Genomic DNA, 27072 nt, shown 5'->3' on the forward strand with positions numbered 1-27072 from the left:
TAAAGGAACATTGTAGGAACAAGGCTGGAACATGAATATATACTGTAAATGGTTCAGTTTAGTCCAAAACTGGTCGGTATATTAGCAGCATAATAATAATAATAATAATAATAATAATAGTAATAACCGTTTGCCATATTGTATTTACAATTCATTTTCATGAAACCACATTTTCTGTTTGAAAGCGAAGCATTGAATTTTAAAAATGGTTTGACTGCGCTGTATAACAGTACAGCTCCTGCACCTGTTATATGAACTAATTATGTCTTCTAAAACTGTGTCGGTTTCCAGTTGTTGGTTCAATTGACGTGGTGAGAGACAAAGTTCAGAATTTGGAGGGTATGAAGCAAAATAGATTAATCGCTTTCGAGGCAAATACGAATCAGGAAGCTTTATGCCCTACCGCATCAAATATGTGTGAATGTGAGGGAGTGTGTGAGGGGAAAGAGAAGGCGGGCTTATGAGAAACCACAGTTTGCCCTCCTTCTCCTCTGATATCTAGTTGAGGAGAAACTCTGAAGCAAAAGAGATTTCTAAAACCTCACGCTGACATTAAGCTGCAAACATACAAAAAAAGAAGGAAAGAAATATATATTTTTAAAAAAACTCTTCACATGATTGTTGTCGGACGTTTTCGACTGTCATCAAGAGAAGACTAGTTTGCATTGCTGAACTGTTTTTATTAGTCCACGGTTTTGTTTTGGTGTAGGTCTGCGTGCGCAATGATGGCCACCTACCCAGGCCCTGAGGATAATGGCATGATACTCATGGACACTACCTCGAGCTCAGCGGAGAAAGACCGAACAAAAGAGGAAACTCCTCCCGAGAAGGGACCGGACAAATCCGACCCGACCCAGAAACCACCGTACTCCTACGTGGCGTTAATCGCGATGGCGATCCGCGAGAGCTCGGAAAAGCGTCTCACGCTGTCCGGTATCTACCAGTACATCATCAGCAAGTTTCCTTTCTACGAGAAGAACAAGAAAGGATGGCAGAACAGCATCCGACACAACCTGTCTCTCAACGAGTGCTTCATCAAGGTGCCTCGGGAGGGTGGCGGTGAGCGAAAGGGCAACTACTGGACCCTGGACCCGGCATGCGAGGATATGTTCGAAAAGGGCAACTACCGGCGGAGACGACGCATGAAGAGACCATTCAGGCCTCCACCGACCCATTTCCAGCCTGGCAAATCTCTTTTCGGCGGAGACGGGTACGGCTACCTCTCCCCGCCCAAATACCTGCAGTCAGGGTTTATCAATAACTCGTGGTCTCCTGCGCCTATGCCATATACCTCCTGTCAGATGAGCAGTGGGACCGTGAGTCCCGTTAACGTGAAAGGCTTGTCCGCGCCGTCCTCGTACAACCCATATTCGCGTGTGCAGAGTATAGGTCTCCCGGGCATGGTGAACTCTTACAACGGCATGAGCCACCATCATCACCACCATCACACGCACCCTCACGCGCTCTCTCACGCGCAGCAGCTGAGTCCAGCCACGGCTGCACCCCCTCCGGTGTCCACCGGCAACGGGACGGGGCTGCAGTTCGCGTGCTCGCGCCAGCCCGCAGAACTCTCCATGATGCACTGCTCGTACTGGGATCACGAGAGCAAACACTCCGCACTACACGCGCGAATTGATATATAGCTCGGGCGTCACGAGACCGACGACAGACCAACATACTCGCTAAAAGACAGTAAAAACAAGGTCCAGCGATCTCAAAAACCACATAAAGACATTGCATAACTTGTGCGTGGTCTTACAAGAAGGAAAAAAAACTTTTACTGGAGCCTCAAATTATGGAAGCACGGGCATTCACGGCGAGTGCCTGATGCAGGGACTAAAGATTTCACATTTTTCTTCGCAGGCAGGAGACTCGTTGTGTTCTGAATGTGTATAAACTGTTCGATCATAGCCTATAAGAAGATGGCCAGCAGATCGAAGAATCGCCATGGAATTACAAATCATGTTTACCTGAATCCGTTCACAACATTCTGTCAGTGACTTTGGAGTGAAGTATGGGGTTCTGAACCCTTTTTTGCCAATTAATATTTTTTATTCTCTTTGCTTTTGAATGTTGAGCTCTGGACAGGTAGATAAACCGAAGCTCTGTGGAGACACAAACACAACCTGTACACACCTGTGTTTTGGCCTCTTGTTTCCGTGATTAAGGGTCTCATAGGGGTCAGATCACGTGACTGCCAGTATGGACTGTTTTGTATGTACTTTGTAAAAACTAAAAAAAAAAAAAAAAACATTAAATATTTTTAATGTCTATGACACATTGGGGCCATGTTTAACTAGCACTTTTCAATCTTTTTTTTTTTTTAAATAGATCTACTTTTTATTCTTTAATAAACTCTTTGTCAACATGACACTGATTTTGGATTTTATAATTTATATAGGCTACATAATTCTGCGATCATTATTATTATCATTATCATTATTATTATTATTATTATTATTATTATTATTATATAGCCTAACAAGATCATCTGTTTGTATCGGAGTCCTGCAACTGTTTAACCATCAACATTTCTGGCCTTCCAATATTGTAACGTGTGTAGCCTACTTTGAGATAAGTTACCGCATGAAAATAATTTCCAAATAGGACTGCGTCGGGTAAAAAAAAAAAAAAAAAAAAAAAAAAAAACTCTAAAATTATTCTACTTCGTAAGATTTTCGTGTAGGCTAATGTAAGCGATTCGTGATTCCTAAACCGGTGAAAATAGTCAACTTTATGCGAGTAGCCTACATATTAAGCAACAATGGGCCTGTATGGGGAGAAATTATTTAGCTGAATTTGTAAATATTTAGCCCTGTCAAATCAATGCATTCAGAACTATTGCCCGGATTTGGTGTTTTTAACATGTATTTGTACATCTTTTTAATTTGTATTTCATATTAATAGTTTCGCCTTTTGTCTCTTTTTATTCCGTGTCCTTAAAACTAATTTTGCTAAAAATTTTATTTATTTTCTTTACCTAAGCCCCATACTACAGTTAAATAAAATGCATTTTTGCACGATTTAATTTTACATAACATAAAGAAAAGTCTAAGCAAGCATTGAAACACATTGGCCTACCTCTTGATAACTCTCCTTAACATTAACAAACCTTTTTACATAATAGCTAATGCTTAATAAATCATAGTTAATCTACTTTGGAATAATTACCAATGCAGCCTTACGAAACTTTAGTAGGCTAAATATATTTTACTATAATGTTCGTTAAAATTAAAGTTAGTATAAATCGACTTTCTTTGTTTGTGTGCCATATCGTCGGGAGTGTGTCTGACACCTTAATCTTGTCAATGGAGAACTTCAGTGTTCCTGCATTTTGCCGTGTAGGCCTATAACGTTAAGTAAACAGTGTTTTAAAGTTAACGGTTTAAATTAAATAGATTATTTTCCTGTAGTGGATTCGTTGAGTTAATGATAGCTAAAGTCCGTTATTTGAGTTTGAAAAGGAATTTACTGCACGAATAAATAAGCAAAACAATAATAATAATAGCCTATAATAATAATAAGAAGAAAACGAAACAAACGTTATTATAATGAGAAGTTGTTTTTCATTGTTTGAATGTATCGGCCAATTCTTTGTTTTTATTTATTTTTAAGCATTAGAGATATAATCTTAAACATTTTGTTAAATATTTAGATGACCTGCTTCCATATTTATTAACCTAATGACTGTTTTTTTGTTTTGTTTTGTTTTTTTTCCACACCCATCCACCAGTCACTATACGGTCCTTTTCAGGTGCCAGGTGCGCGTCACATAATGCGCCCGCATGCAGGATGCTCAGTTAAAGGTGGGCCCCCTGGTAGTTTGTGTGTCCCAAAAAGCGCATCGGGGAATGTTGTCACAAAAGAACTTTTCTCCTCCTTAAATATATTTAATGGGGTTGTTCACAGGTGTATTGTTCACCCTTAAGGAAGTTCATCTACAGGACACAGGTTGGCCTATATAGCCTAATACATTCACGAAAAATATTTTTCATTTAATTTAGTTTTGTTAGTTCATTTAGTTTCCTTGGCTAAAATCTACTTTAGCCTTTCCTATATCTGCAATAGTCCTAGCCTAATTTAGAAACCAATTATTATCCAGTTATACAACAACAATAATACAAATACAATAGTAATAATAAATACAATAGGCCTAATACAATAATAATAATAATAACTGAGACTTTAGTCGAGATTATCTGTCTGTTAATGAAGTGCTGAATTGTTAATCGCATTTCATATAGCCTAACTTCATTAACTTAATTTTGCTTAAAGTTATAAATAAGGCCTATTTTTTTTAATGTTAAAGTTATGTTACTGTTTTAAATATTCATCCAAATGTTTAGCATAAATAGATGATTGTTTCATGTGATTATTTCGTGCAGATTATAGCCTACTTTTACACAATCGCTGCTCGATTAATCTGAGCCGCGTTTCCCAAAAGCATCGTAACAAAAGTAGTAGGCTACCCTACGTGATAATGTTCGTTGATCTACTAGTGCTGTGGAGTAATCGTAGACTTGCGGAAGTGCATCATAAGAAGATGGACACGTGCAGCCACCTGCAGGACAACTGCGCAAGTACATTTAAACCTAACACAGGAATAAATTTGAATACATGACATGATTAGAATAATATATAATATTATTCTATTTAGATTTATTTCAATCAATAATAAAAAAAAAAAAAAATTCAGAAAAATTAATACTAGATAGATAAATAGGCTAGATAAATAGATAGGCCTAAATAATAGGCTATGAAATTCAGTAGCCTATACACATTGGTTACATTGATTTCAGTTAACCTAGTCACGCTACCTCCAATTGGTATGTTTATTGCAGAACATGAAATTCAGACTAAGTGCAAATCTTATATTTAATGGGCTCTGCAGTCAAACATGTCAATGAACCCCGTCAAAGCAGTAGGCATATGACTAATTGTGCAGGCTAATCAAAAACAATAACACAACTATAGCCTAGTAGCCTATGTAAAATTGGGTAAATTAATGTTAGATATATATAAAAAATAAAAAATAAAAAAAAACTTAAAACCTTTCCCAACAAATAGCGTAAATGACGTTTTAGGACTTCCTGACGTCAGGGACTCTTACCTAGAACTTAAAGCCAAAAACACATTGGCCTAAAAATATAGCATCTAAATCTCGAATTTCAGTTGTCTGCTTTGTTTGTAGCAACTATTGTCTCAAACGTGTAGGCTTAATTTATTTACTTATCATTTGATTTAGCCAATATAGGCTTATTAAAGATGACATTAAATTAAATAGGCATAGGTACATAATGTGGTTGTGTTAGATTATGAGATGAATGGGGCTGCCTCCTTCCGTGTCCTTGGTCGCAGAATGAGCGGAGGTAAGCGGGCGTTTCTATGGGAGCTGGGCGACACACTTACATCGGGGGATTGTGGGATTTGCGGCGGAGTCGAGCGGTAACGGCGTCAAAAAGTTCATAAATGCGCATATTTATGCTAAATTGGCGATAAACGCCGGACGATCGGTAGTCAACCGCTGTGAGGTGCAGGCAGTGATGTAGCGTTTAGTGGATGTAGATGTTTAGTGGATTTAGAGCCTAGCCTACATCACTGTTACATATTACTAATTTGAATTAAGATTTCAAACAGGCACGCAGTCTGGATGCTTTCATTGTGGATAAACTGTGGCTGGGTCTACAAAAGTGTAATAGGCCTATGAGTTCTTGCGCCCACAGTTTCGCGAATGTATGGTCATGAGGTTTCCTCTGGCTGACCTGGCCTCTGGTGTTACAACACAGGTTGTCGGTTTCCCAGTGCTCGGGCACACAATTGAATTCCCAAGATTCTTGGGAGAGGTTTAAGCTGGACAGTAGTGGTTTTCACGAGCTCCCTCGCGCACCTCACCCCGCGAGCGCCTATTGAAAAAAAGAGAGGGGTCAGCTGTGTTTGCAATACACAGGAAAATAGCCAAAGATTTGATTTGCACCAAATCCGGCAATTGTTACGAAGCACATGATTTTTGTCTGAATCCAAAATAATTTGGTCAGTGGAGCTGAGTGATTTCATTTTATCATTTTCCTGCTTTTTCATTTGGACATGAGTGAAGATTCACCCTACGTGATGTTTTCTGTTATTGGCTTTGATGAACAATAGATGATACTAAATAATCATCTCTATGCCAGAATTATTATTGGGGTGTATTATGATATACCACAGTCGTTTATAAATAGGAAATGTACACAAAAGTTTGTATGGGCGACCTCTTCACCCAAGAAAGGACATGCAGATGTCCATAAATGAGGTTAAAAAATGGTCAGCTAAAAATAAGTGATGCGTCATTTTCCTTTAGATAATAAAGAAAGCAAGAGATTCTTGCTAAATCACGCAGGGACCTCAGAATGACCTCGGGTTTCCAATGTCACTCAGATGTTATCATGCAATTGTATAGCATTCAACAGCATGTTAATGCAAGAGTTTTTTTTTTTTAAATCTTTAAATATCTGTGAGCTTGCAGATAATCAAAGGTCATTCTGATCACAGGGCTGGTGTCTTTTGTCTTTTCAGCTACATTTAGCGAAATAATTCAAATACGGTAACTAACACAAATTCACAATTATTCTTAGATAGCAGATTATGTTTATCCATAGTTGATGCAAAAACTTGAGAAAATGAGATCCAGGCAGTAGATAAAGTTGATGAAAAATTATTTATTCATTACAATTAAATTTAGCCTCACACGCAAACTTTAATCGATAATGAAAATACTTAATAAAACCAAAAGGTAAAATAACCATCATAAAGTATTAGTCAATAGTTAATAATAAAATTTAGAGTATTGTAAAATTTAGAGTATTGTATCTAATAGATGAAGATCAAAAAGAGCAATAAGACATTTGCAGATAAGAGATAAGAAGCAGAAGCCAAGGAGAGCAAAGGAGGGAAAAAGCTGAATTATCAATGGCTCAGCTTTATACCATGAGCATATAGGGAAATTTACATCCCACTCAAATTGATGTTTTTGTTCTAAACGAAAAGGTTAAATGTTTTTACCCATTAGTCACAGACTGGTCCAGTGTCAAAAATAGATATAAAAGTTGTTTTGACCCCCTTTGGTAATTTTCATCAGGAAAAATAACAGACATATTTTGATCAGATTCAAATTCAAATGATTAATTCTGAAAAACACCACTTCTACAATACTTGGCAGGCATCCAATGTCTAACCACAAACGTGTCAGTGTGACCTGTCACACTGGAACACTTGAAGAACAATTGAACATAACAAGCATACTCTTAAATATAAAATAAAAATAATAACAAGTAAATACTTGAAAATATGATAAGAATTAATATATAAAGTAGGAGTACATAAATATAGGAAATCAAAAGTGAAACTGATAAATCATAAGCCATAAATGATTAAAATAAATATTAATAGAAATGCATGAATATGAATATTGACCATTTCGGATCCATCAATAGTCAACGGCAAAATGAAAATTGTGATCCCATTAACATCCTATGAATTTGAATCAGCAAAACATCCCTCACGTTTGACTTTTACATGTTGAGTGGTTCAAATCTGCAACAGACAACAAAACAACAACAAAATCCCTGACCCAAACCACAAAAAAATCCAGGTGTATCAGCTGAAGGCGAAGGCTATTGAAGGTCAATTGGGGAGCTGTCATGCTCTTTATTTCAGCTTCTACCTTGTCAGTCTCTTTTCACTCTTAAATAAAGCAGTGAAAGTTTCAACGGCCTCCGGATTTTCTTCCAACTACCTACCTTTAGCACCTCAGCACCACCCTTTCTGAGACTGAGATCTTAAAGTTTTGCTTCTTAATCTAATTTAGAAGCAAAAAATGCCCTTTCAAGCAATTACATACCTCTTGGCCCAGGTTCACAATTAAACAAATGATTATATTATGATATCCATAATTATACGCCTAGGCATGGGGGCTCCTTTCAAGTGTCATGTGTGTCTAGTTACAGATGATCAGATCAAGAGTTAGGCTGGTTTGGATCCCGTTAACAGAATGCTTAATGGAATAAGAATGGAATGGGTAAATAATGGAAGCATGCTGTTTGCGGCTTCGCTCCTTTAATGTGAACCAATGTGTGGCACATTTCAGCCTAAAACTTTCAGACATTAACAACATATAATAATAATACTACATATGATCATTCCCTAAATAAATACCAAACACCTTCCTTCATGTATGTACAAACACAACCACACATGTATGTCATCTGTGTGGATGACCAAAAGAGAGTTTGTGCTTTGAAACCTGATCTCCTCCAACAGTCCTATTCCTGCCTCTGCTCACCACAGGAATGACTGGAGAATGTTCTGGGAATATTTGGAAATGCTTATCAGGAAAATTCGGATCTGATCATTTCTAACTGAAACATGACAGACAGTGACTGTAAGGCAGCCTGTAGGATTTAAATGATTTCAACACCATGATAAGCAGTAAGGATCTATTACTGCTAGCTATAAAGACCTTGGGTGAAAAGCACAATGAGAAAGCCTGTCCAAGAACATCTAATGACAGGGACACTTCAAGATGATGGCAGAAACATTGTTTCGCAATGAAAAGGTTATTTTTGAATATTGGAAGCTACATAGTAAAAAATTATTTTCATGATTTGTTATCACAACATTTTTTTTTTACTTAGATAATGTGGTTCAGATAACATAATATCTTGAGTTTATGTTGATTAAACCAATCGCCTTCATTGTATTAACTCAAATTTTTAATTTGAATAAACTCAAAATTTTAAGGCAACCAGGTAACTTTCATTCTGATAATTGTACATGAATCCAAAGACCAATTTTTTCACAAAAAACTTTCAGAACTACAACACTTCATATTGCCCGAATGCTTTAAAAATGCCATCTCACTTTTATGAGGGAAAAAGTTCTTCTACAGTACTGGCAACCCAGCCAGATTCTGTACCAAACAGGACATGCAGTAAGATATGCTATCTGCCAAAGTGCTGCCTTATTCATTTTGTCAAACGGTCCATTATTCATGTGTCAAGAGCTGAGTGAATGTTGATTGAAGCTGCCATTTTATGCCACTTCTATATTCCACAGAAGAAAGAAAGTCATGCAGGTTTAGAACAACGTAAGGGTAAACAAATGACATTTTATTAGCCCAAAATGACACAGATGCTAACCTGTAATATCCGCCATCACCACTAGATGTCTGCAAATACCACTGAACTACACACTGGACCTCAAGCGTAACAGGTCCTTTATAAGGAACTAAATAAGGAAGGAGAACATGCATGGATTAAAACTGAGTGGAACTTCAGTGTAGTTTTCCCTCATAATAGTGCAATTTCTCTCATAAATACCCGAATCATTCCCTATATATTTTTTTCTTTTTCTGTTTGTTTGTTTTTTTACAAGTCTATGGCTATAAGTTATGAGTTAAATATAACCTATTAAATAACACTAGAAAAAAGCAAACAACAAAACCCTTAAAACCGTCGTGCCTTAACAAAACACGAATGTTGTTAAGAGAAACGGTGGAACAATTAGACCAAGCTAGTACATGTGTGTATAGCGTTTACGTCCCGTAAACCCTCCTCATCCCAGTGGAATGCGTCAGTTGAGTGAGTGAGAGAGAGAGAGAGAGAGAGAGAGAGAGAGAGAGAGAGAGAGAGAGAGAGAGAGAGAGAGAGAGAGAGTCATGCATGCAGTTCGCCGGGCCTAGTCTGCGTGGAGATATTTACACGACATTAAAAACATTCGCGACTGCGTAAGTTGTTGTTATCGCATTACATTATGTCTATTTCCTGGTGAAATCACGGCTCAGAAGTTCGGGTGCCTGAGAACTGTTGACAAAATAGCGGTTACGTGTGGAAAGGGAGGGAGTGCGAAACTGCAAACAGGGAAAAAAAATCGAGCGATCGCCTGTTTCACTCAGGCAGCTGAAAGAAGCAGGAAGCGGACTAGAGCTGTTCACCTGTCGAATGAAAGACTGTATCGGACATTTGAAGGAGAAGAACGCTATGCTTTTGCTTTCTTACTGTGATTGAAACCTTCCCGGTGTTTTGGAGTTTAACCCGAGACACATACAGTTAACTTTGGACATTCAGTTTCCGTGAATCCTACAGAACTGGCGTCGGACATTCCATTCCAGTGGAATAATCTGTTCTAAAGGTGAGCGTTTTGTTCTGTGAAATGTTTCGTTTTCGGTGATGTGTGTTTTACTTTGAGTGGTGTAGATTTTTGTTACATTGCATTGATCTTGGCCGACGGCTTCTCTAATCCCAGGCGCTGTCCGCCTCAATGTCATTTTTTATTAATCATATGCCGTTGAATAAATTGGATACTACGCTTAGACTGCACAAATGACACATTCGTGAAGTGATTTAGTGCTCCAAAACGGTTAATTTATCATTTACTTCTTTTTACATAAAAACATAGAATTACGTTTCTGTCTAAAAGTTTCAGACTTCAAATTCATTCTTCGCATTTGGAGTATCAAACTGAGGTGCTTGACTTTCAGCGCCATTCAGTTGTAGATATGGAACAATTGACATCTATTTGTTTAATATTGAATTATTTCACCTGCTTTATTAAACAAGGCTCTTGAAGTGTTAATGTTAGGAATCACAATTTTATCATCAAACAATCGTAATAGATCCATTACGGCCACTCGTTGAAATATGTAGGATGACACTCGATCACAAGTTTACCTGACAGCGCATTTAACGGGGGTTTATCGTACCAGGGAGGGACGACTTCGGCTGTTGTGTCGTAGACGGATGCGATGGCATAATACTGGACTAAACTGTGAGTCAAACCCTATACAGACATGAGTAATGAAGGCTGAACACACTCAGCCTCAGGACACGCCCACAGGCCATTCAACAGGCCATTCAACAACCCTGGTGTATATTTGAACATAAAACTGAAAAAGCACTTTCTCCATCTAGCTGGAGAGGCTCTCTGTCTCCAGGTTAGACGTTCAACTTGGAAAAACAAGGCAGATCAGTCAACAGTGACCGTCTTCAGTTTGACGTCATCCCCAAGGTTGTGGTGATTAAATCAACATTCCACTAGTTATTTCCCATTAGAGAAGAGAAAATTCTGATTTCGGTATTTTCTGGAATGCAATATAAGGTCAGAACTTCCGGCTTCACCTGGAACACGGACAGATTTTTTTTTTTACAGTTTTTAGTCACATATTTGGTCTTTTAACCAAAATAATTATCAAAAGCCAAATTTCCTGACATTCTTTAATTTTAGTAATTTTTCCTTAAATGGCACCTAATTGAAATAATAAGTATAGGGTAAATAGCTAAGTAAAACGTTTCATGTGCGCACTAGCGTATGCATACAGTGCGCATGGTGTACATTTCATCATCAGCAGGATACTTGCACAGTCTAATTTTTCTAACCATGTGTGCACTGTAAACATAATGGCCCGGTTTCACAAACAGGGCTTAGTCAATCCGGCCCAGCTGGTACGGATATGGTTTCGTTAACGTTGCTGATAACAGAGCTTGTGTTATAGACATTTGCTGCATCCGAAATCAAATACTTCCCTACTATGTAGTATGCGAAAAACAGTATGCCTACGGCAAAAGAGTAGTATGTGAAAACAGTAGGTCAAAAGTACACAGATGACCTACTACTACTGCCGAGGTTCTGAAATGTGCATTCAGTGGACACTTTACTATCCCATGAGGCCACGGGAGAGAATTTATGAATGCCAGTGAAGCGACACCGTTGACGCTGGTAGGTCACGTGACAGTAACAACATGGCGAATGTAATAGTTCATTCATACTACCCATAAGCAATAAAATAAAATCAATAAAATGACGATGAAATGATTGTAAATCGTATTAGTCATTAGCTATGTTTCCATCCAGCAATGTTTATGCACATTTTGGGATAAAAACACTAGATGAAACAGGTAAATTTTAAAAATGTGCATCATAACTTGTGCTCGATTGAGGCAGATAATTTTTTTATCTGATAAGAAGACATGCGCATAAACTACTATGGAAACATATTTACCGAATAAATCCCTCAGTGCGCAACAAAAACCTCAGGTGACTTTGCCTCAACAGATGATGTGATTGATAACCAGACTAACCAGCGGAACAATCCCATCACACAGCATTTCAAATGTTGGTTTGGTCATTTGGAAACCCCTGAGCCAAATTCCATCATCAAAATGATTTGGTATAATTAGCTTATTGGTATAAAAAGCTTCTCACACGATTGCGTTCCCGAACACTAGCATCCGGATGCAAGATAACATGAGAGCGTTTATTGCTTATCGTCTGTGCGCTCTGAGGCTCAAGTCATTTCTGATGTATAGGAAAAAGAGCCTCAGTAGCTTCCCTGATTACAGCAACTTCCATTTTTATTACAGATATTTTCCCAGGAAGTGACGATTTTGTTCTCCTGAACACAAGTCAGATATAGTATATTAGTGTTTTTTGTGAGTTGAGCTTCTTGGCCCTCACCCAAATACATGTGACCGGAGCTTCAGAGAGACTTCGGTGGCAGACTGTGATGTCATCAGTCAGGGGACACAAACACTTTGGGATGCCCACACACACTCGCACATAGTCAGAAGAGAGGTCACTGTGGTGACAGGGGCCATGAATGGGCTGATTCTCTCAGTCATGTGAGAGCACAGTGTGTGTGTTTGTTTTAGAGGCGCAGGAAAACATTTTTCCTTAGAAATGGGGACAAACACACACATACACACCCCCAGGGCTGACTGTATGGTTTAAAGAGCAGATTATGTATTGGAGAGCCAGTTAGAATTGAGAATTAAGAATCTTTAATGTTGTAATGTTTTAGAAATAATAACAATATTGTTTTTTTATGTCAACAATTGACTCTTTTTACTTAGTACATGGTTGAGATCATATTGTGCATGTTATTGTAAAGAAAAAGGTTTGTTTTCATAATCCTTCATCAAAATGTAATAACTTGCTCTGCCTTTGAATCAAGTTACCTAGGCTGTGCAGGCTTTTGGATAATGGTAGGTTTTGTAGTCATTAAAGATAATGCAGCCTTTCTAAAATCTTGCCAATAGTTAGTAATTCAAAGCTGATTAACTGCAATGTAATACTGGAAGTGACCCAACTACACCTAGTGTATGTGTCTATGTCCAGTAATAGAAATAAAAACAAGATGATAAAGATGAAGATAACTAAGTGACTCCTTTCAGCCCAATAGCCATAAAAGTATAACAAGCTTATCTAAAACTCTAGATCACAGAAAGTGAACTACTGCCGTGACATGCATTTAATTTTATTTCATAATACATTAGCTCATAAATACTAAATAAAATACATTGTAACAAACATGTGCCTTTGTTGTGAAACATTTTCTCTTTTGTCACAAAATGTGGACTTAAACGGTACATAGGCAAGGTTCACTTTCCTGAAAGATTACGTAATTGTCAAAATGCAATAGGGTCATTCTGTGTCATAATTTTTCCATTTTGATCATTTCTTTTCTGGTGAAAGACATGCATACATTAAGAAGAAAGCCAAAATATTAAATGTCATTGATGAATATTTACTGAGTAATCCAATATTTTGTACTAGAGGGGGTGAAAATGACTTTAGAAATCTGTTGACTTTAGCATTCTTTGTTGCATTATATGGCAATGGTGATGGTTCAAAAATGGGAAAAAGAATGGGAATCTTTAAAACTTCTAGACTTACAGGCACGCAAACTTGGGAAAAAGAATACTTATGGTATTCAGACAGGAATATGCAATTGTTTTTAAGAGAGAAACAAGATATATTTCTAGTTTCAAAATTATTTGTTCTTCAGATGTTCCTCTTTAAAAGAAAAAAAGTATCAGCTGTATGCAAAGTGACCCACATTTGGTTTTCGACCACTGAAAATGTGTGCAATTTAACAATTTCTTAGGGCCTATTGTAATTGTTCAGTCAATTCTTCTTCTCCGAAATGAATCACATTTTTGAGGGCCTAAACATGCTCGAAAACTCATGAAACTTTGCACACGCATCAGAAGTGGTGAAAATTTACATCTGATATGGGTTTCAGAATTAGGTGTTGCAAAATGGCTCGGTAGCGCCACCTACAAAATTTCAATTAAGCGCCCTTCGTGCTATGTTTCACGTACAGGTATGAAATTCGGTAGACACATGTAACAGCCCAATACCTACAAAAAAAGTCCTAGGTGCAAAATCTGAAACCCCAATAGGTAGTGAGATATTTTGAATTTTTTCTGCAAAAACTGCAAAAATTTTGCCATTTCGATATGTTGTACTTTAACAAACTCCTAGAGATTTTATCAGATAAACATCATATTTGGGCAGTTTAATCTAAAGGCCTTTGCGACATTAAATTGCAAAGATCTTGAGTTTTCGTTGAATGGTGTGTCCGTTGCGGCCTGACAAAATTCGATGTTTCGCCATGAAAGAGGAAGTTGTTGTAACTCGGGCATACAATGTCTGGTCTGCCCCAAACTGCACGTTTTATTAGAGTCCTGGCCTGAAGACATCTACATGGCAATATTCAGTTACATTCATTGCGCCACCTGTGGGCAACAAGAAATGGCTTGTTTTACACTTTGATTAACTCCTCATAGAGATTTAACCAGATCAACATCATATTTAGTCAGTCTAATCTTAAGGCCTTAGTGATGTTAAATAGAAAAGATCTTGATTTTTCACTGAAGGGCGTGTCCGTGGTGGCCTGACAAAATCTGATGTTTCGCCTTGAAAGAGGAAGCTGTTGTAACTCAGGCATTCAGTGTCCGATCTGCCCTAAACATCACATGTTTGATAAGATTCCTGGCCTAAAGACATCTACATGCCATATTCAGTTAGTCATAGTGCCACCTGCTGGCAACAGAAAATGGCATGCTTTGCACTGTAATTCACTCCCAGAAACACATTTACGCATTAAATCATGCAACACTTGGCTAAGTGCTAATGTATGCAATTAACGTCATGAAAGAGAGTCACTCTTTGCTTTTGACTGAATAACTTTTCTAACTTTTAATTGTTAGCGTTACCACTGTCAGATTCTGTTAGATGCTGCTTTATTACTGACTGTTTACTTGTCATTTTTTTGTAAATTTATAGTTTCAAACAAAGCCTTCCTGTGCTTTGTGCAAACTATTGCAAAAAATTATAGTCCCCTGAATGTGTCTGTGAAGTTTCATCTCAAAATACCCCATAGATGTTTTTTAATTAATTTTTTTAACGCCCTATTTTGAAACATCATTAAATATGCACAGATTAAGCGCACGGCCCCTTTAAATCCTCGTGCTCCCCGCCCCCCAAGCTCTTGACTATAATACAGTGCATTTATAAAGTTCACACAGCAAATATAACCCTCAAATGGATCTTTTTACCAAATGTTCATCATGCATGCTGCATGCATACATCGGATTATGTGAGTAAAGTATTTATTTGGATGTTTACATTTGATTCTGAATGAGTTTGAGGCTGTGCTCCGTGGCTAATGGGCTAATGCTACACTGTTGGAGAGATTTATAAAGAATGAAGTTGTATTTATGCATTATACAGACTTCAAGTGTTTAAAAATGAAAATAGCGACGGCTCTTGTCTCCGTGAATACAGTAAGAAACGATGGTAACTTTAACCACATTTAACAGTACATTAGCAACATGCTAACAAAACATTTAGAAAGACAATTTACAAATATCACAAAAAATATCATGTTATCATGGATCATGTCAGTTATTATTGCTATAATTGCTATAATTTTCGCTATTGTCCTTGCTTGCTTACCTAGTCTGATGATTCAGCTGTGCACAGATCCAGACGTTAATACTGGCTGCCCTTGTCTAATGCCTTGAACATGGGCTGGCATATGCAAATATTGGGGGCGTACATATTAATGATCCCGACTGTTACGTTACAGCCGGTGTTATGTTGAGATTCAACTGTTCTTCTGAGGTATTTTAAACAAATTAGATTTATATAAGAAGGAGGAAACAATGGTGTTTGAGACTCACTGTATGTCATTTCCATGTACTGCACTCTTGTTATTCAACTATGCCAAGGTAAATTCAATTTTCTATTCGATGGCACCTTTAATAATAAAAAGATCCATGTGGCAGTTTTCCCTGTGGTATTGAAAATGGCATTGAATATCAATATTTTCAGGGTATCCAAATCGAAGACAGAAATTCCAGGATCGTCACAACACTAGTTACTATTGGGTTGAATTAAGATATCCTCAGTAGTCATAAATCCTTGATAGAAGTGTGTGTCACTGATGTTTCACAATCCATTGCAAATATATTCTGGTCTAGTGTTTTTATTTGTTTCTTCGTCTGTTTCAGTAAGAGCGTGAATAGGGCTGGGCGATATATCGCATGCGATTGTCACGCGCATTTCGTCAGTAAAGCCAGTTCCTTGATTGCCGCTAAATCGCCATCACCTGCTTTCAAATGGAGCGGCATTTAATATACAGAGCCGTAGATCACTGACAAGCTACGCAATATCGAGTTCATTATCGAAGGCGATTCATCTGCGATAATGAACTCGATATTACTTCTTTCTTTTTACATTGTCTCTGCACCAGTGTGTTTGTGACCATAATTTGATCAGTTAGTGTCAGAACAGTCAGTACAAGACATCTGCGCTCATTTCCTGTGGAAATGAACTGAGATGTATGATTGGCAGTTTTAATTGAGTCACACACTTTCTTAAATTCGCATGTGGCCTCACATTTGCACAGTTGTCTCTTCTCTTTCATGCACTTACGTAATAGCTGAATTGCATTCTCATCTACAGACCTAATTTCCATGCATATGCATACTCGAACACCTGTATGCACACCTGCGCACTTGTGAGAACTTCTACAGTGAACAGAGCACTAAGCATGCCCGCACTTGGAATCCTACAATTCTCTGCATACGGGTCAGGACACGCCAAAGAATTCAGTATCGAGGAACAGGAAAGGAGGGAGTGAAACATTCCAAAAGAAATAGATGGACGAGAGGAAGAAAATGGAGGAAAACTGTGTTAGAGCGAATACAATTGATTACAAAATTTGAGTCTTTACAAATATGTTGTATTTATGAATATACATGAAATTATACATGTTCATATTTAGTCTGAAATACTTTGGGAAGTGATTACAAGCATGTGTGTTAAGGTGCTTTTGTAAGTGTGTTTGAAGGATCAAGAGGCTGATCTTTGTAGCTTGACCGAGTAAGATATTTGAAAGTGTGCCAATATTTCACACACACTTGTATACTTTGCTAGCTATTTAAAACCCTCTTCTGGTCAAACCAAATTTTTAAGCAATATAGGTATTATTACTTATTTACCGCTTATATACTTATTTATTGGTTTGTTTCAACACGGGGTTACATATAATTAAAATATTCACTTAACACCTTTTTAAATGGCTGGATGTTAGGGATGTCCCAATCAAGTTTTTTGTGCCCTGATCTGATCCTAGTAAAACGAGTATTGATTATCTGTCGATATCATGTTGTTTCAATTCGGTACTTGGTGCATACTTCAAGTACATTAGTTTCTCAAGGGCTCAAATGTAAAAAATGGGCATCTATCACTATGGAATATAGTGGAATATATTAAACTATGTGAGAAACCGTACTGAAGCACTGAACACATCAGAAGCTGTGTGACAGCTGCTTTCTTATTTACACTGTATCATTCTGTCTCTCTCACGTATGTGTGCATGTGGTGAATTGTTAGTAAGTTTGTAAAGTCTATGCCTTCCATCTGTCAGCTCTTGCATAACTTTCTCATGTAGACGCATATCACAGCTTTATTCAGACATGCACATACAGTTAGTCGTACAGGAAGAGAGAGAAAGACACTTGTGTGCTCCACCCACAGCTAAAATGGGACCTTTGTTCAGTCTGGCCTCAGTAGGTAACTGATTAACGTCTTTTTTAGTATGTGCTTGTGTGTTTATTGACATTTTGCCACCGTGGCACAGCATTGAAAGGGCATCTGCACAATGGACTCTATGTTTAGAGGTTAAAGGAATAGTTCACCCAAAAATAAACATTTTATCATCATTTACTTTCATTAAAAGTCACCATGAAATCAAAATTCACAAATCTTGTTTTTTAACAGAATGTTGTACTGTTTATTATAAATGATTTATCCATGCACATCTTTTTATATTTTATTTTCTTTTTTTTTTTTTCATGTGCACTTTAATCAAAAAATGTTAACCTCTCCTCCCCCTCAAAACTAATTTTGACAGATTACACTGAGTATGATCTATTGTAACCTAACTGTAATTCCCACCCCTGTCCAGTGTGGCAGCAGAGCGCAGGTTCATCCTCCAAGATCAAAACTGCCATGAGAAGTAAAAAATGCAAAATGTAATGACAGCTGGCTCTGCATCAGTCTCCCTTGATGCTTTTGATAACGCACAGCTTACACACAGTATCCAGTTTAAGTCAATGTGGACCAGGAGGAAGATTTGAGTTCAGGCAGATACAGAGCACCGATTGAGTTTTGTTTTGTTCATATTATAATCAGAATTGTATCTTGTAATATATTGTGTTGTTCATATTTGTGTGTTCAGGCACAAATGGTTGTGTTTTAGTGGCCTCCGCTGTCACTGCACTGAAAAAACATTGTTCCTTCTGTTGTTCCAAACTTTCTTCCATGGAACACAAAGAGTAATTTGACGATTAGGTCTTTCAAGCTCCAAAAGTGTTTCAAAATGAGGTCAATATGATTTGTACACTATATCCTAAGCCTTCTGAAAGCCATACAAAAGCTTTTGTAAGAAACAGAAATTAAATTTAAGTCTGAAAATCTTGAAATTGACCCTTATCTTCTGCAATAAGCATTAAAGCCAACACACACACACTTGGGTGAACACACATTGGAGGAAGACATTAAATTTATAAAAGGGTGTGGATATTTAGTTGGTTGTGTTGTCCTGAGCTGTTACTGACGTGGGAAATGTAAGGAGGAGTGTGCCAGCTACAGCGCTCTCTTTGTTTATTATGAGGTTGTGGCAGATACGGTACAGATCCTTTTGGCCACCCCAACGTTAGCTGTTTTGTAAAAACACATCTGACATCATAATTACAAATTTACTACTGTTTGTGGTTCTGTTCCCACTCTTTGGAGAAGCTTTACATTTATAATTACACAAGTGGCGAACTCTTGATATCATCTTTAGTTCCTGTAAATTATAGGGATGTCAATGGAAAACATGTTGATCATAATTATTATGAGCAAAGTGCGTTCCCCTTTTTTATGCCACTTGAGCTGAATGATGCAACCTTTGGTACAAATTCAGCCTATTATTGTACTATATTAAGTCATCCAAATGAGGTATGTCCTCTTTCCTTCTTCGCTTGTGCCTCTTCATACTTATTAAAATGTGCCTTTTTTCGCAAATGGATTAATGTCTTCTTCCAAAACATACTGTGCTCCATTTTGGTATTCAGTGCTTGACGATATCTTATTTTAAATCAGTTTTTCAGTTTCAAAAGCTTGATCAGCATCTTAGACATGTAGGGCCAGATTTACTAAACAGGGCAAATTAGCATCAGAACGTAATTCCATAAAAGCGCAGATGGGAGTGGAAAGGTCTTTGTGTGATCTACTGACAACGGACAAATTAAAGAACGCAGACACAGCCGGATCATTTCCATAATGACCAACGCAATCTACCAAGAGCAGTGCAAATTAGCGTCTGGTTTAAGAGCAAACCTTAGTGAATCACACCGTGCATGATTCAATTAAATACTCTCCCATAAATTTTGTGTCTGAAAGGTAAACTCCTACAGATACATATGTAATAAGATTAACTGCAAAATTAGCGCTGAAAAGTTTTTCTCTGCGGGTCTTTAGTAAATTCTGACATTAGATTTTTAATGCCAAAAGAAGGTTTGTGCTGACACAAGCTGTTAGTAAAATCTGTCCCATTGTCCCTTCCTTATTTAATTAAATATGTGGCCCTTAGTTTTATGTCTGAGTGATCAGTGTTGATTTTTACATTAAATAATTTATCAGCGCTTTTATCCAAAGCTACTTTCAAATGAGGAGAACAATAAAAGCAATCAAACCATCAATATGGCAACAATATGTCAGTGTTGTGACTAGTCCCAGTTAGTCTAGCACAGTACACAGTTTTTATATATATTAGGGCTGATCTATATATCGCATGCGATTTTCACGCGCTAGTAAATCCGGTTCCCTGATTCGCTAAATCGCTTTCAAATGGAGCGCCATTTAATAGACAGAGCCGTAGATCACTGACAAGCCACGCAATATCGTGTTCATATCGCAGATGAATTGCCTTCGATAATGAACACAATATTGTGTAGCTTGTCAGTGAACTACGGCTCCGTCTATTAAATGCCGCTCCATTTGAAAGCAGGTGATGGCGATTTAGCGGCAATCAGGGAACCGGCTTTTATATATATATATATATATTTTTTTTTTATATATAAATAATTATACAGAATAGTGTCAGTATTAATGGGCCAAGTGTTGAAAAAAAAAATAATCTTTAGCCGTTTATTGATATTTACCTATGACTTCCTTTTCATTTATGTTCCAAATCCAATCAAATTTAGTAATTTAGTTTCCTGAAGTGTCTTTTGTTTGTTTTTTTTCTTGTTCTTACCAGAATTTTTTTTCCTGGTTGACAAAAGTCTTGAGCAAAGCCTGTGTGTGTGTGTGTGTGTGTGTGTGTGTGTGTGTGTGTGTGTGTGTGTGTGTGTGTGTGTGTGTGTGTGTGTGTGTGTGTGTGTGTGTGTGTGTGTGTGTGTGTGTGTGTGTGTGTGTGTGTGTGTGTGTGTGTGTGTGTGTGTGTGTGTGTGTGTGTGTGTGTGTATTAGAAGTGTTGTGTGGGGGAGGATGTAGTTCTATGTGGAATGTGGATTCCTGACATTCCAGTGTGAGAGCAGTAGGTAGATCAGGGCAGATGAGGAAAAGAGGAATACCTCCGGGTTCAGTGGAGTGGCCGGCTGGGCTTGAGCCCCTGCCCCTTTGATCGCGAAAGTGAAAGTTCCCTTTGCGGTCGCATCGCGGTGCCCCCGCATTTCCATTTCTCTCAACCCAAACAACCGGAACACGATTTCTACCGAGGGAGACCCACAGAAAATCCACCGTCACCCGAATACTATTTCGCTGTCCGGGTTGGAGGGCTGTAAGGTCTGGACCTCTAACTGTGCCTCTCTCTGTTTGTTCTGTGATAAGGACACAGTGGCTGGTTTGTGTAATGCATATACAAATGAAGAATAGTTATGCTCTCCTAGGGCTGCACCATAATGGTTGAATTGATAATCACAATTATTTTGCTCATTATGCTGTTCAAAAGTTTGGGATTGGTAAGATTTTTACTGTTTTTAAAATAAGTCTCTTATGCTCACCAAGGCTGCATTTACTTGATTAAAAATACAAAAAAGTCATATTTTGAAATATTATTTCAATTTAAAATAATTGTTTTCTATTTGAATATATTTTAAAATGTAATTTATTCCTGTAATGCAAACCTGAATTTTCAGCATCATTACTCCAGTCTTCAGTGTCACATGATCCTTTTCCAAATCACTCTAACATGCTGATTTGCTGCTCAAGAAACATGTATTATCAATGTTGAAAACAGTTGTTTATTTATTTATTATAATTTTTTTCAGGATAATTTAATGAATAGAATGTTCAAAAGAACAGCATTTATTTGAAAAAGAAAGCTTTTGTGACATCATACACTACCATTCAAAAGTTTGGGGTCAGTAAGATTTTTTTTTTTAATCAAATTAATCGGATTTAATCAAATAAATTCAACCTTGGTGAGCATAAGAGACATATTTTTAAAACATTAAAAATCTTACTGATCCCAAACTTTTTATTGGCAATATACATTGTATTGCTTTGTAATTTGCCCTCACATTAGATACTTTATGAGGAGCAATTCAGTTGCAAATGAGACAAACCACAGATTCAGATCTCTCCACAAATGCAAATTTTTACAGACAGCCCATAAAGAACGATACTCGTCATCTTTTTTGTTTTAGCTATTTTCATCTTTGAAATCGCTAAACACTGCAACTAGATGGGGGCTATTTAGTTTTCAACTGTTTTACATTATGAAAACTGGTAATATCTTAAGAAGCTTCTCTCAAAAACTAAAACGTGAAAAGGTTAAACTCCTAATATTAATTCCAATAATTACAAATTATATTAATTTACTTTGTATTGTAGCACAGAGTTTGCATGTTAATGCCATCAGGTTAGCTAGAATAACCAGAGGTGCTGCTGAAATATTAGCTTCATGAGTTGCTGTCTCAGCTGATATGGGGATACTCGGTGTCCTTCAGTTCTGACTCTCTTCATCTCACATATTCTCACCTGAAGTTTTTTTTTCTGTGTCTCTCCATCAGATGCAGCATCCTCTTCATCCCATCATGGAGCTGGCTGAGAAATAAGAGACTGCAGAGACAGGAGGAGAAGGCACTCTGACAGACCAGAGTACAAGGACTCCACTGTAAGTAATTGGAGCAGGCAATCATAATATTCTTATTCAGGGGAAAAAAAGCTAAACCTCTTTGTAAAATCTTAGAGGAAATTATCGGCAATTCCTTGACTAGGCTGATTGGTGTTCCATTGCAATTTTTAAAAATAACTAAATGCACAAATTCCATGCCTTTTGGATAGCATATTAGAATAAAAAAGGCTTAATTTGTGCCGGAACAAGACAGATCCAGATCCGGGACCTCAGATTCTGATCTGACACCTCATTTGGGGGATCCCCCATCTCATACACTACTGAAAGATATTTATATACTGATACCTGTGTACATATGTTCAGGAAAATTATGTATAATAATGATAATGTTGTTAATAACTTGCTATGTTAAATGTATAAAAACAATTAAGAAGTGCATAATGCAGCTGCGAAGTGATCCATGCCATGTTTTGATGACGATTTATTGTATTTGACCATTATCCGTATTCCCAACACATGACAAGCAACATATAAAGAATATATAAACTTTGATGCACTTTTGTTATGTGGGAAGTGGTTTTCTGAAACATATATGTGCAAGTCGCTATGGATATTTTCACTTTTGAGTCCTTTTTAAATCTTAAAATTGCCAGACTTTTCAAGTTCTAGCTGGACATGTTAACATGATTATTAGGTATTACACGTGATGCAAAAACTTGTGAAAATGAGATCCAGGCAGTTTTAGTGTTCTTCTTCATCCAGTACGTTTGGTCACTCAGTCTGTCATGAGGACCATTTGAGGTTGACTCTGAATGCAGTCGTCTTTCTCTCTCTGCATCATGGCAGGATGTGTTGTTTCTGCATTAACTCAGTCTTTTCGTCGTCAGCCCTGAGAAGTTTCAGCTTCCTCTTTCAGGGGTTAGCTGGAATCAGGGGTGAGCTGAAGCCCTTCAACCAGGTGCCTGTGTTTCTCTGCAGCCTGGGTCTTTTGAGTCTCTTTTCCCCCACTGGCATGCACAGTCCATTCACTCTTGTTTGTGTTGGGACATCTTCTTCTGGAAATTGAACACTCAGAGAATGGCATAAATCAAATTGACCCCACACAAATTGTCATCACAACCAAAAATGAGCAATCTGCTCTGCTTTTACTTATTTTAAGAGTCTCATCTAATTGATAACAGCAGTTCTAGATTTTATTTTAATAAAGCAATTTCTTCTTTGCAAAAATGCAGAAAAGAGCAAACTAAACTATATTTCTAATTATCTAAACATATAAATAATACTTACAAATACATCAAAATCAACCAAAACAAAACAAAATGAAACTTTCCTTTCTTTACCTAAATCAATTTCATTTTAACTTAGTCACTCAATCTTGTTCTCATTCAATGCAAAAGTTATTTCCATTAACACTTACTACAAATCTCTACAATAGATACAATTTCAAGCTGTTCACCAGGGATTATGAATACATATTTCAGACATCTTCAAATCACTGATAACAGAATATATTAAACCTATATTTTTGCTTCATTCAGTTAATATTGTACTGTTTATTAATTTCTCTTTTAAGTAGCTCCACATATATAGTATTTTTATTTAACTTTTAACCTATCTGAGACAATGCATAAAATAATAATAAAACACAAACTATTAAGCAGAATTGTCTAAGTACAATTGTACATATCATATCACTAAAATTTGGACCACAATACGTTAAAGACAGCAGCACACTCGATCTAACACAGCTGGGACAGAACAGAGCAGAAACTCGAAACTAACTTCACCTCATCAAAGTGACTTGGAGGAAATAGCGGCAAATAGCCATTAATTTAATCTTTTTAAAGTATGTTTACAATCCAATCCAATCTCCTTTAAAAGACGGACATCCACATACAAGAATAATTACTGATGTGCTGCTCTGCTTTGACACCCACTCTGACAAGATCGAGTTATGTAGGACATTTTAGAAGTTATTTATTTAGCATTTTAGGTATTATTGCCTTGCAAGGACTTCAATACACAAAGAATAAGTCATGACCGAATATAACTTCATCCATTAGATAAAACACTCAAAATACTTGTGGTTGAAGACAATGGTAACAATTTTTTTCCTCTTCAATCAATTCTACAAACTTACAAAATTTAAATTTCTACTTTCTGAATTTAGACAATTTCAATTTTCTCTTTATTTTAAATGTAAAAATTGCTATATTATTTGCCAATGGATCTCAATTCAATAATTCAGCAAGGCCAGTCTACTGTCACCGAAATTGCAAAGCCCTATTGAACCCTACTAATTGCAAAGCCCTACTTAAAGCATCCACCCTAAAACGCGAGTTGACTAAACAGACTTTCAATAAATCTACCCAAAACACAGTCCCACCCGAGGATTAACCTACACGGTGAAACACAGTAGAAAATTGATATCAAACGGCAGTCACCCTTGCCACGGAGCGCTCCCTCATTATACTATCTGCTAGAGACTTGCACATAATACTCAGAATAAAATTGGTAATTCAATATGAACACCAGTTATTCAATATTCGAAACTCGGCAGAGGACGGACTCGTGGTTCTTTCTTTGTCTGCAGCCAAATGAAAGTCCACATCCACAGGCGGACAGCTTCCAGGCTCTCAGCAATTCGGAAAACAGTAGACCAGAAATAAACAGAGGATATTACTCACCTCAATAAAGCAGAGGAATTTTGCTCACCTCTATTTAAACCTTGCAGTGCATCTTCAAAAGAACCCGAACCAGGCTGAACAGATCCGGGTCACGGCACCAAAACTGATGCAAAAACTTGTGAAAATGAGATCCAGGCAGTAGCTAAAGTTGATGAAAAATTATTTATTCATTACAATTAAATTTAGCCTCACCCGCAAACTTTAATTGATAATGAAAATACTTAATAAAACCAAAAGGTAAAATAAACATCATAAAGTATTAGTCAATAGTTAATAATACAATTTAGAGTATTGTAAAATCCAGAGTATTGTATCTAATAGATGAAGATCAAAAAGAGCAATAATTAAGACATTTGCAGATAAGAGACAAGAAGTAGAAGTCAAGGAGAGCAAAGGAGGGAAAAAGCTGAATTATCAATAACTCGGTCAGCTTTATACCATGAGCATATAGGGAAATTTACATCCCACACAAATTGATGTTTTTGTTCTAAAAGAAAAGGTTAATTTCACCCATTATGCCATCTACTGGTCCAGTGTCAAAAATAGTTGTTTTATCCCCTTTGGGGAATTTTGCAAATCTTACACTATTAAATGTCAGCAAATATTAATTCTGAAAAACACCACTTTCGCCGTACTTGGCAGGCATCCAATGTCTAACCACAAACATGTCAGCATGGCCTGTCACATTGGAACACTTGAAGAACAACTGAACATAGCAATCATACTCTTAAATATAAAATAACCATAAGGGTACAATAACAAGTAAATACTTGAAAATATGATAAGAATTAATATATAAAGTATTAGTACATAAATATATGAAAGCAAAATTAAGACTGATAAATCATAAGCCATAAATGATTAAAATAAATATTAATAGAAGTGCATGAATATGAATACTGACCATTTCGAATCCATCACACGTTATATGTTGAAGGAACATTGCTTCAGAGAGAGTTATTTGTGGTGTTGAAAATCGTTTTTTTTTAAATGCTGCGAGGAGAACTGATGAAATATGGGGGCTTAAATGCACACAAAATGACAATGACTAGAGATTAAACTTCCGAACTCTGTGCAAATATGTTGGGCTATATGTTGGTCAGACCTTTTGTTGGGCTTAATGCATAATGCCATGATGATTTACATGCACCAATTGTCACGACACGTCATCAGTATGTATTCATTCAGGATTTTCTTATGTGCATTTTCAAAATGCGCATTAAAAAAGTTGGATGGAAATAGACTGATAATGTGCATATGTTCCATATGTGCATATGTTCCATTACCTTTTCTCACCCCACTAATCCACCACTCCTCCTTGTTGCGAGACCTCAGAATTTACGAAATAAATACTGGCAGAAACCCCAAGAGGGTGATGTTAGGGCTATCTGAGCCCAGCACCTCCTTTACCTGTGAGTGTGACTTCACTGCCTGAGACTGTTGAGTCAAAGGAAGGCAAGTCTTTTCGCTAAACATCATCCTGCCAACTCCTAAAGGGCAAAGAGGAGCTGGGCAAACTAAAAGTCTAAAATGCCAGCACTGCAGGTTATCTATTCCACCCCCTGTTGGGATAAGCACCCCTTTCTCTCTCCTAGGAAAAAACAGAAGAGGGTTTCAGCTGCTCAGTGGTTCCAAACTAGGCCCGTTCAATTTATATGCCACACAGTTTCAATGGAGGAGAGACACAAGTTCCTCTGATGTCACCAGGAGTTCAGTTAAAAAAATAGAAAAAGTTTCACAAGTAGTCCAGATAAAAGCTCCCTGCACAACCAGGACATAGGCCAAGGGCACACCAGAATATTAAAACCAGTATGTTTCATCAGTTGAAGCTTTTATAGGTCTTCAACCCTGCTGCTGGGGACCCACTGTCCTGTATAGGAGTGTAATGGATCATTGTTGATCCGTGATCTGTACGGACCAGGCCCCACGTTTCGG

The 27072-nt window shown here is 37.2% G+C and overlaps 2 protein-coding genes and 1 long non-coding RNA gene across 3 annotated transcripts in view; 2 read left to right on the forward strand and 1 right to left on the reverse strand.

Annotated features, from left to right (window-relative positions):
• Positions 1–722: 722 nt before the first annotated feature.
• Positions 723–1643, forward strand: foxl2a (forkhead box L2a). Its single transcript, XM_067365321.1, has one exon. The coding sequence runs from the start codon at positions 723–725 to the stop codon at positions 1641–1643; it is 921 nt and encodes a 306-aa protein (XP_067221422.1).
• A 6906-nt stretch (positions 1644–8549) lies between these two features.
• LOC137004125 (uncharacterized) lies at positions 8550–10770 on the reverse strand. The gene is made up of 3 exons (XR_010892113.1): positions 10704–10770; positions 9174–9261; positions 8550–9077 (listed from the first exon to the last, which is right to left on the reverse strand). It is a non-coding gene; the product is annotated as an uncharacterized lncRNA (long non-coding RNA).
• pik3cb (phosphatidylinositol-4,5-bisphosphate 3-kinase, catalytic subunit beta) overlaps positions 9666–27072 on the forward strand; it is a 70497-nt gene continuing 53090 nt past the window's right edge. Inside the window, exons 1-2 of the mRNA XM_067364315.1 lie at positions 9666–10164; positions 22386–22489. The gene's annotated coding sequence lies outside the window, so the exon portion shown is untranslated. The remainder of the gene's footprint in view (positions 10165–22385; positions 22490–27072) is intronic.

This window comes from Chanodichthys erythropterus, chromosome 17 (genome assembly GCF_024489055.1).
Source record: "Chanodichthys erythropterus isolate Z2021 chromosome 17, ASM2448905v1, whole genome shotgun sequence".
NCBI lineage: Eukaryota > Metazoa > Chordata > Actinopteri > Cypriniformes > Xenocyprididae > Chanodichthys > Chanodichthys erythropterus.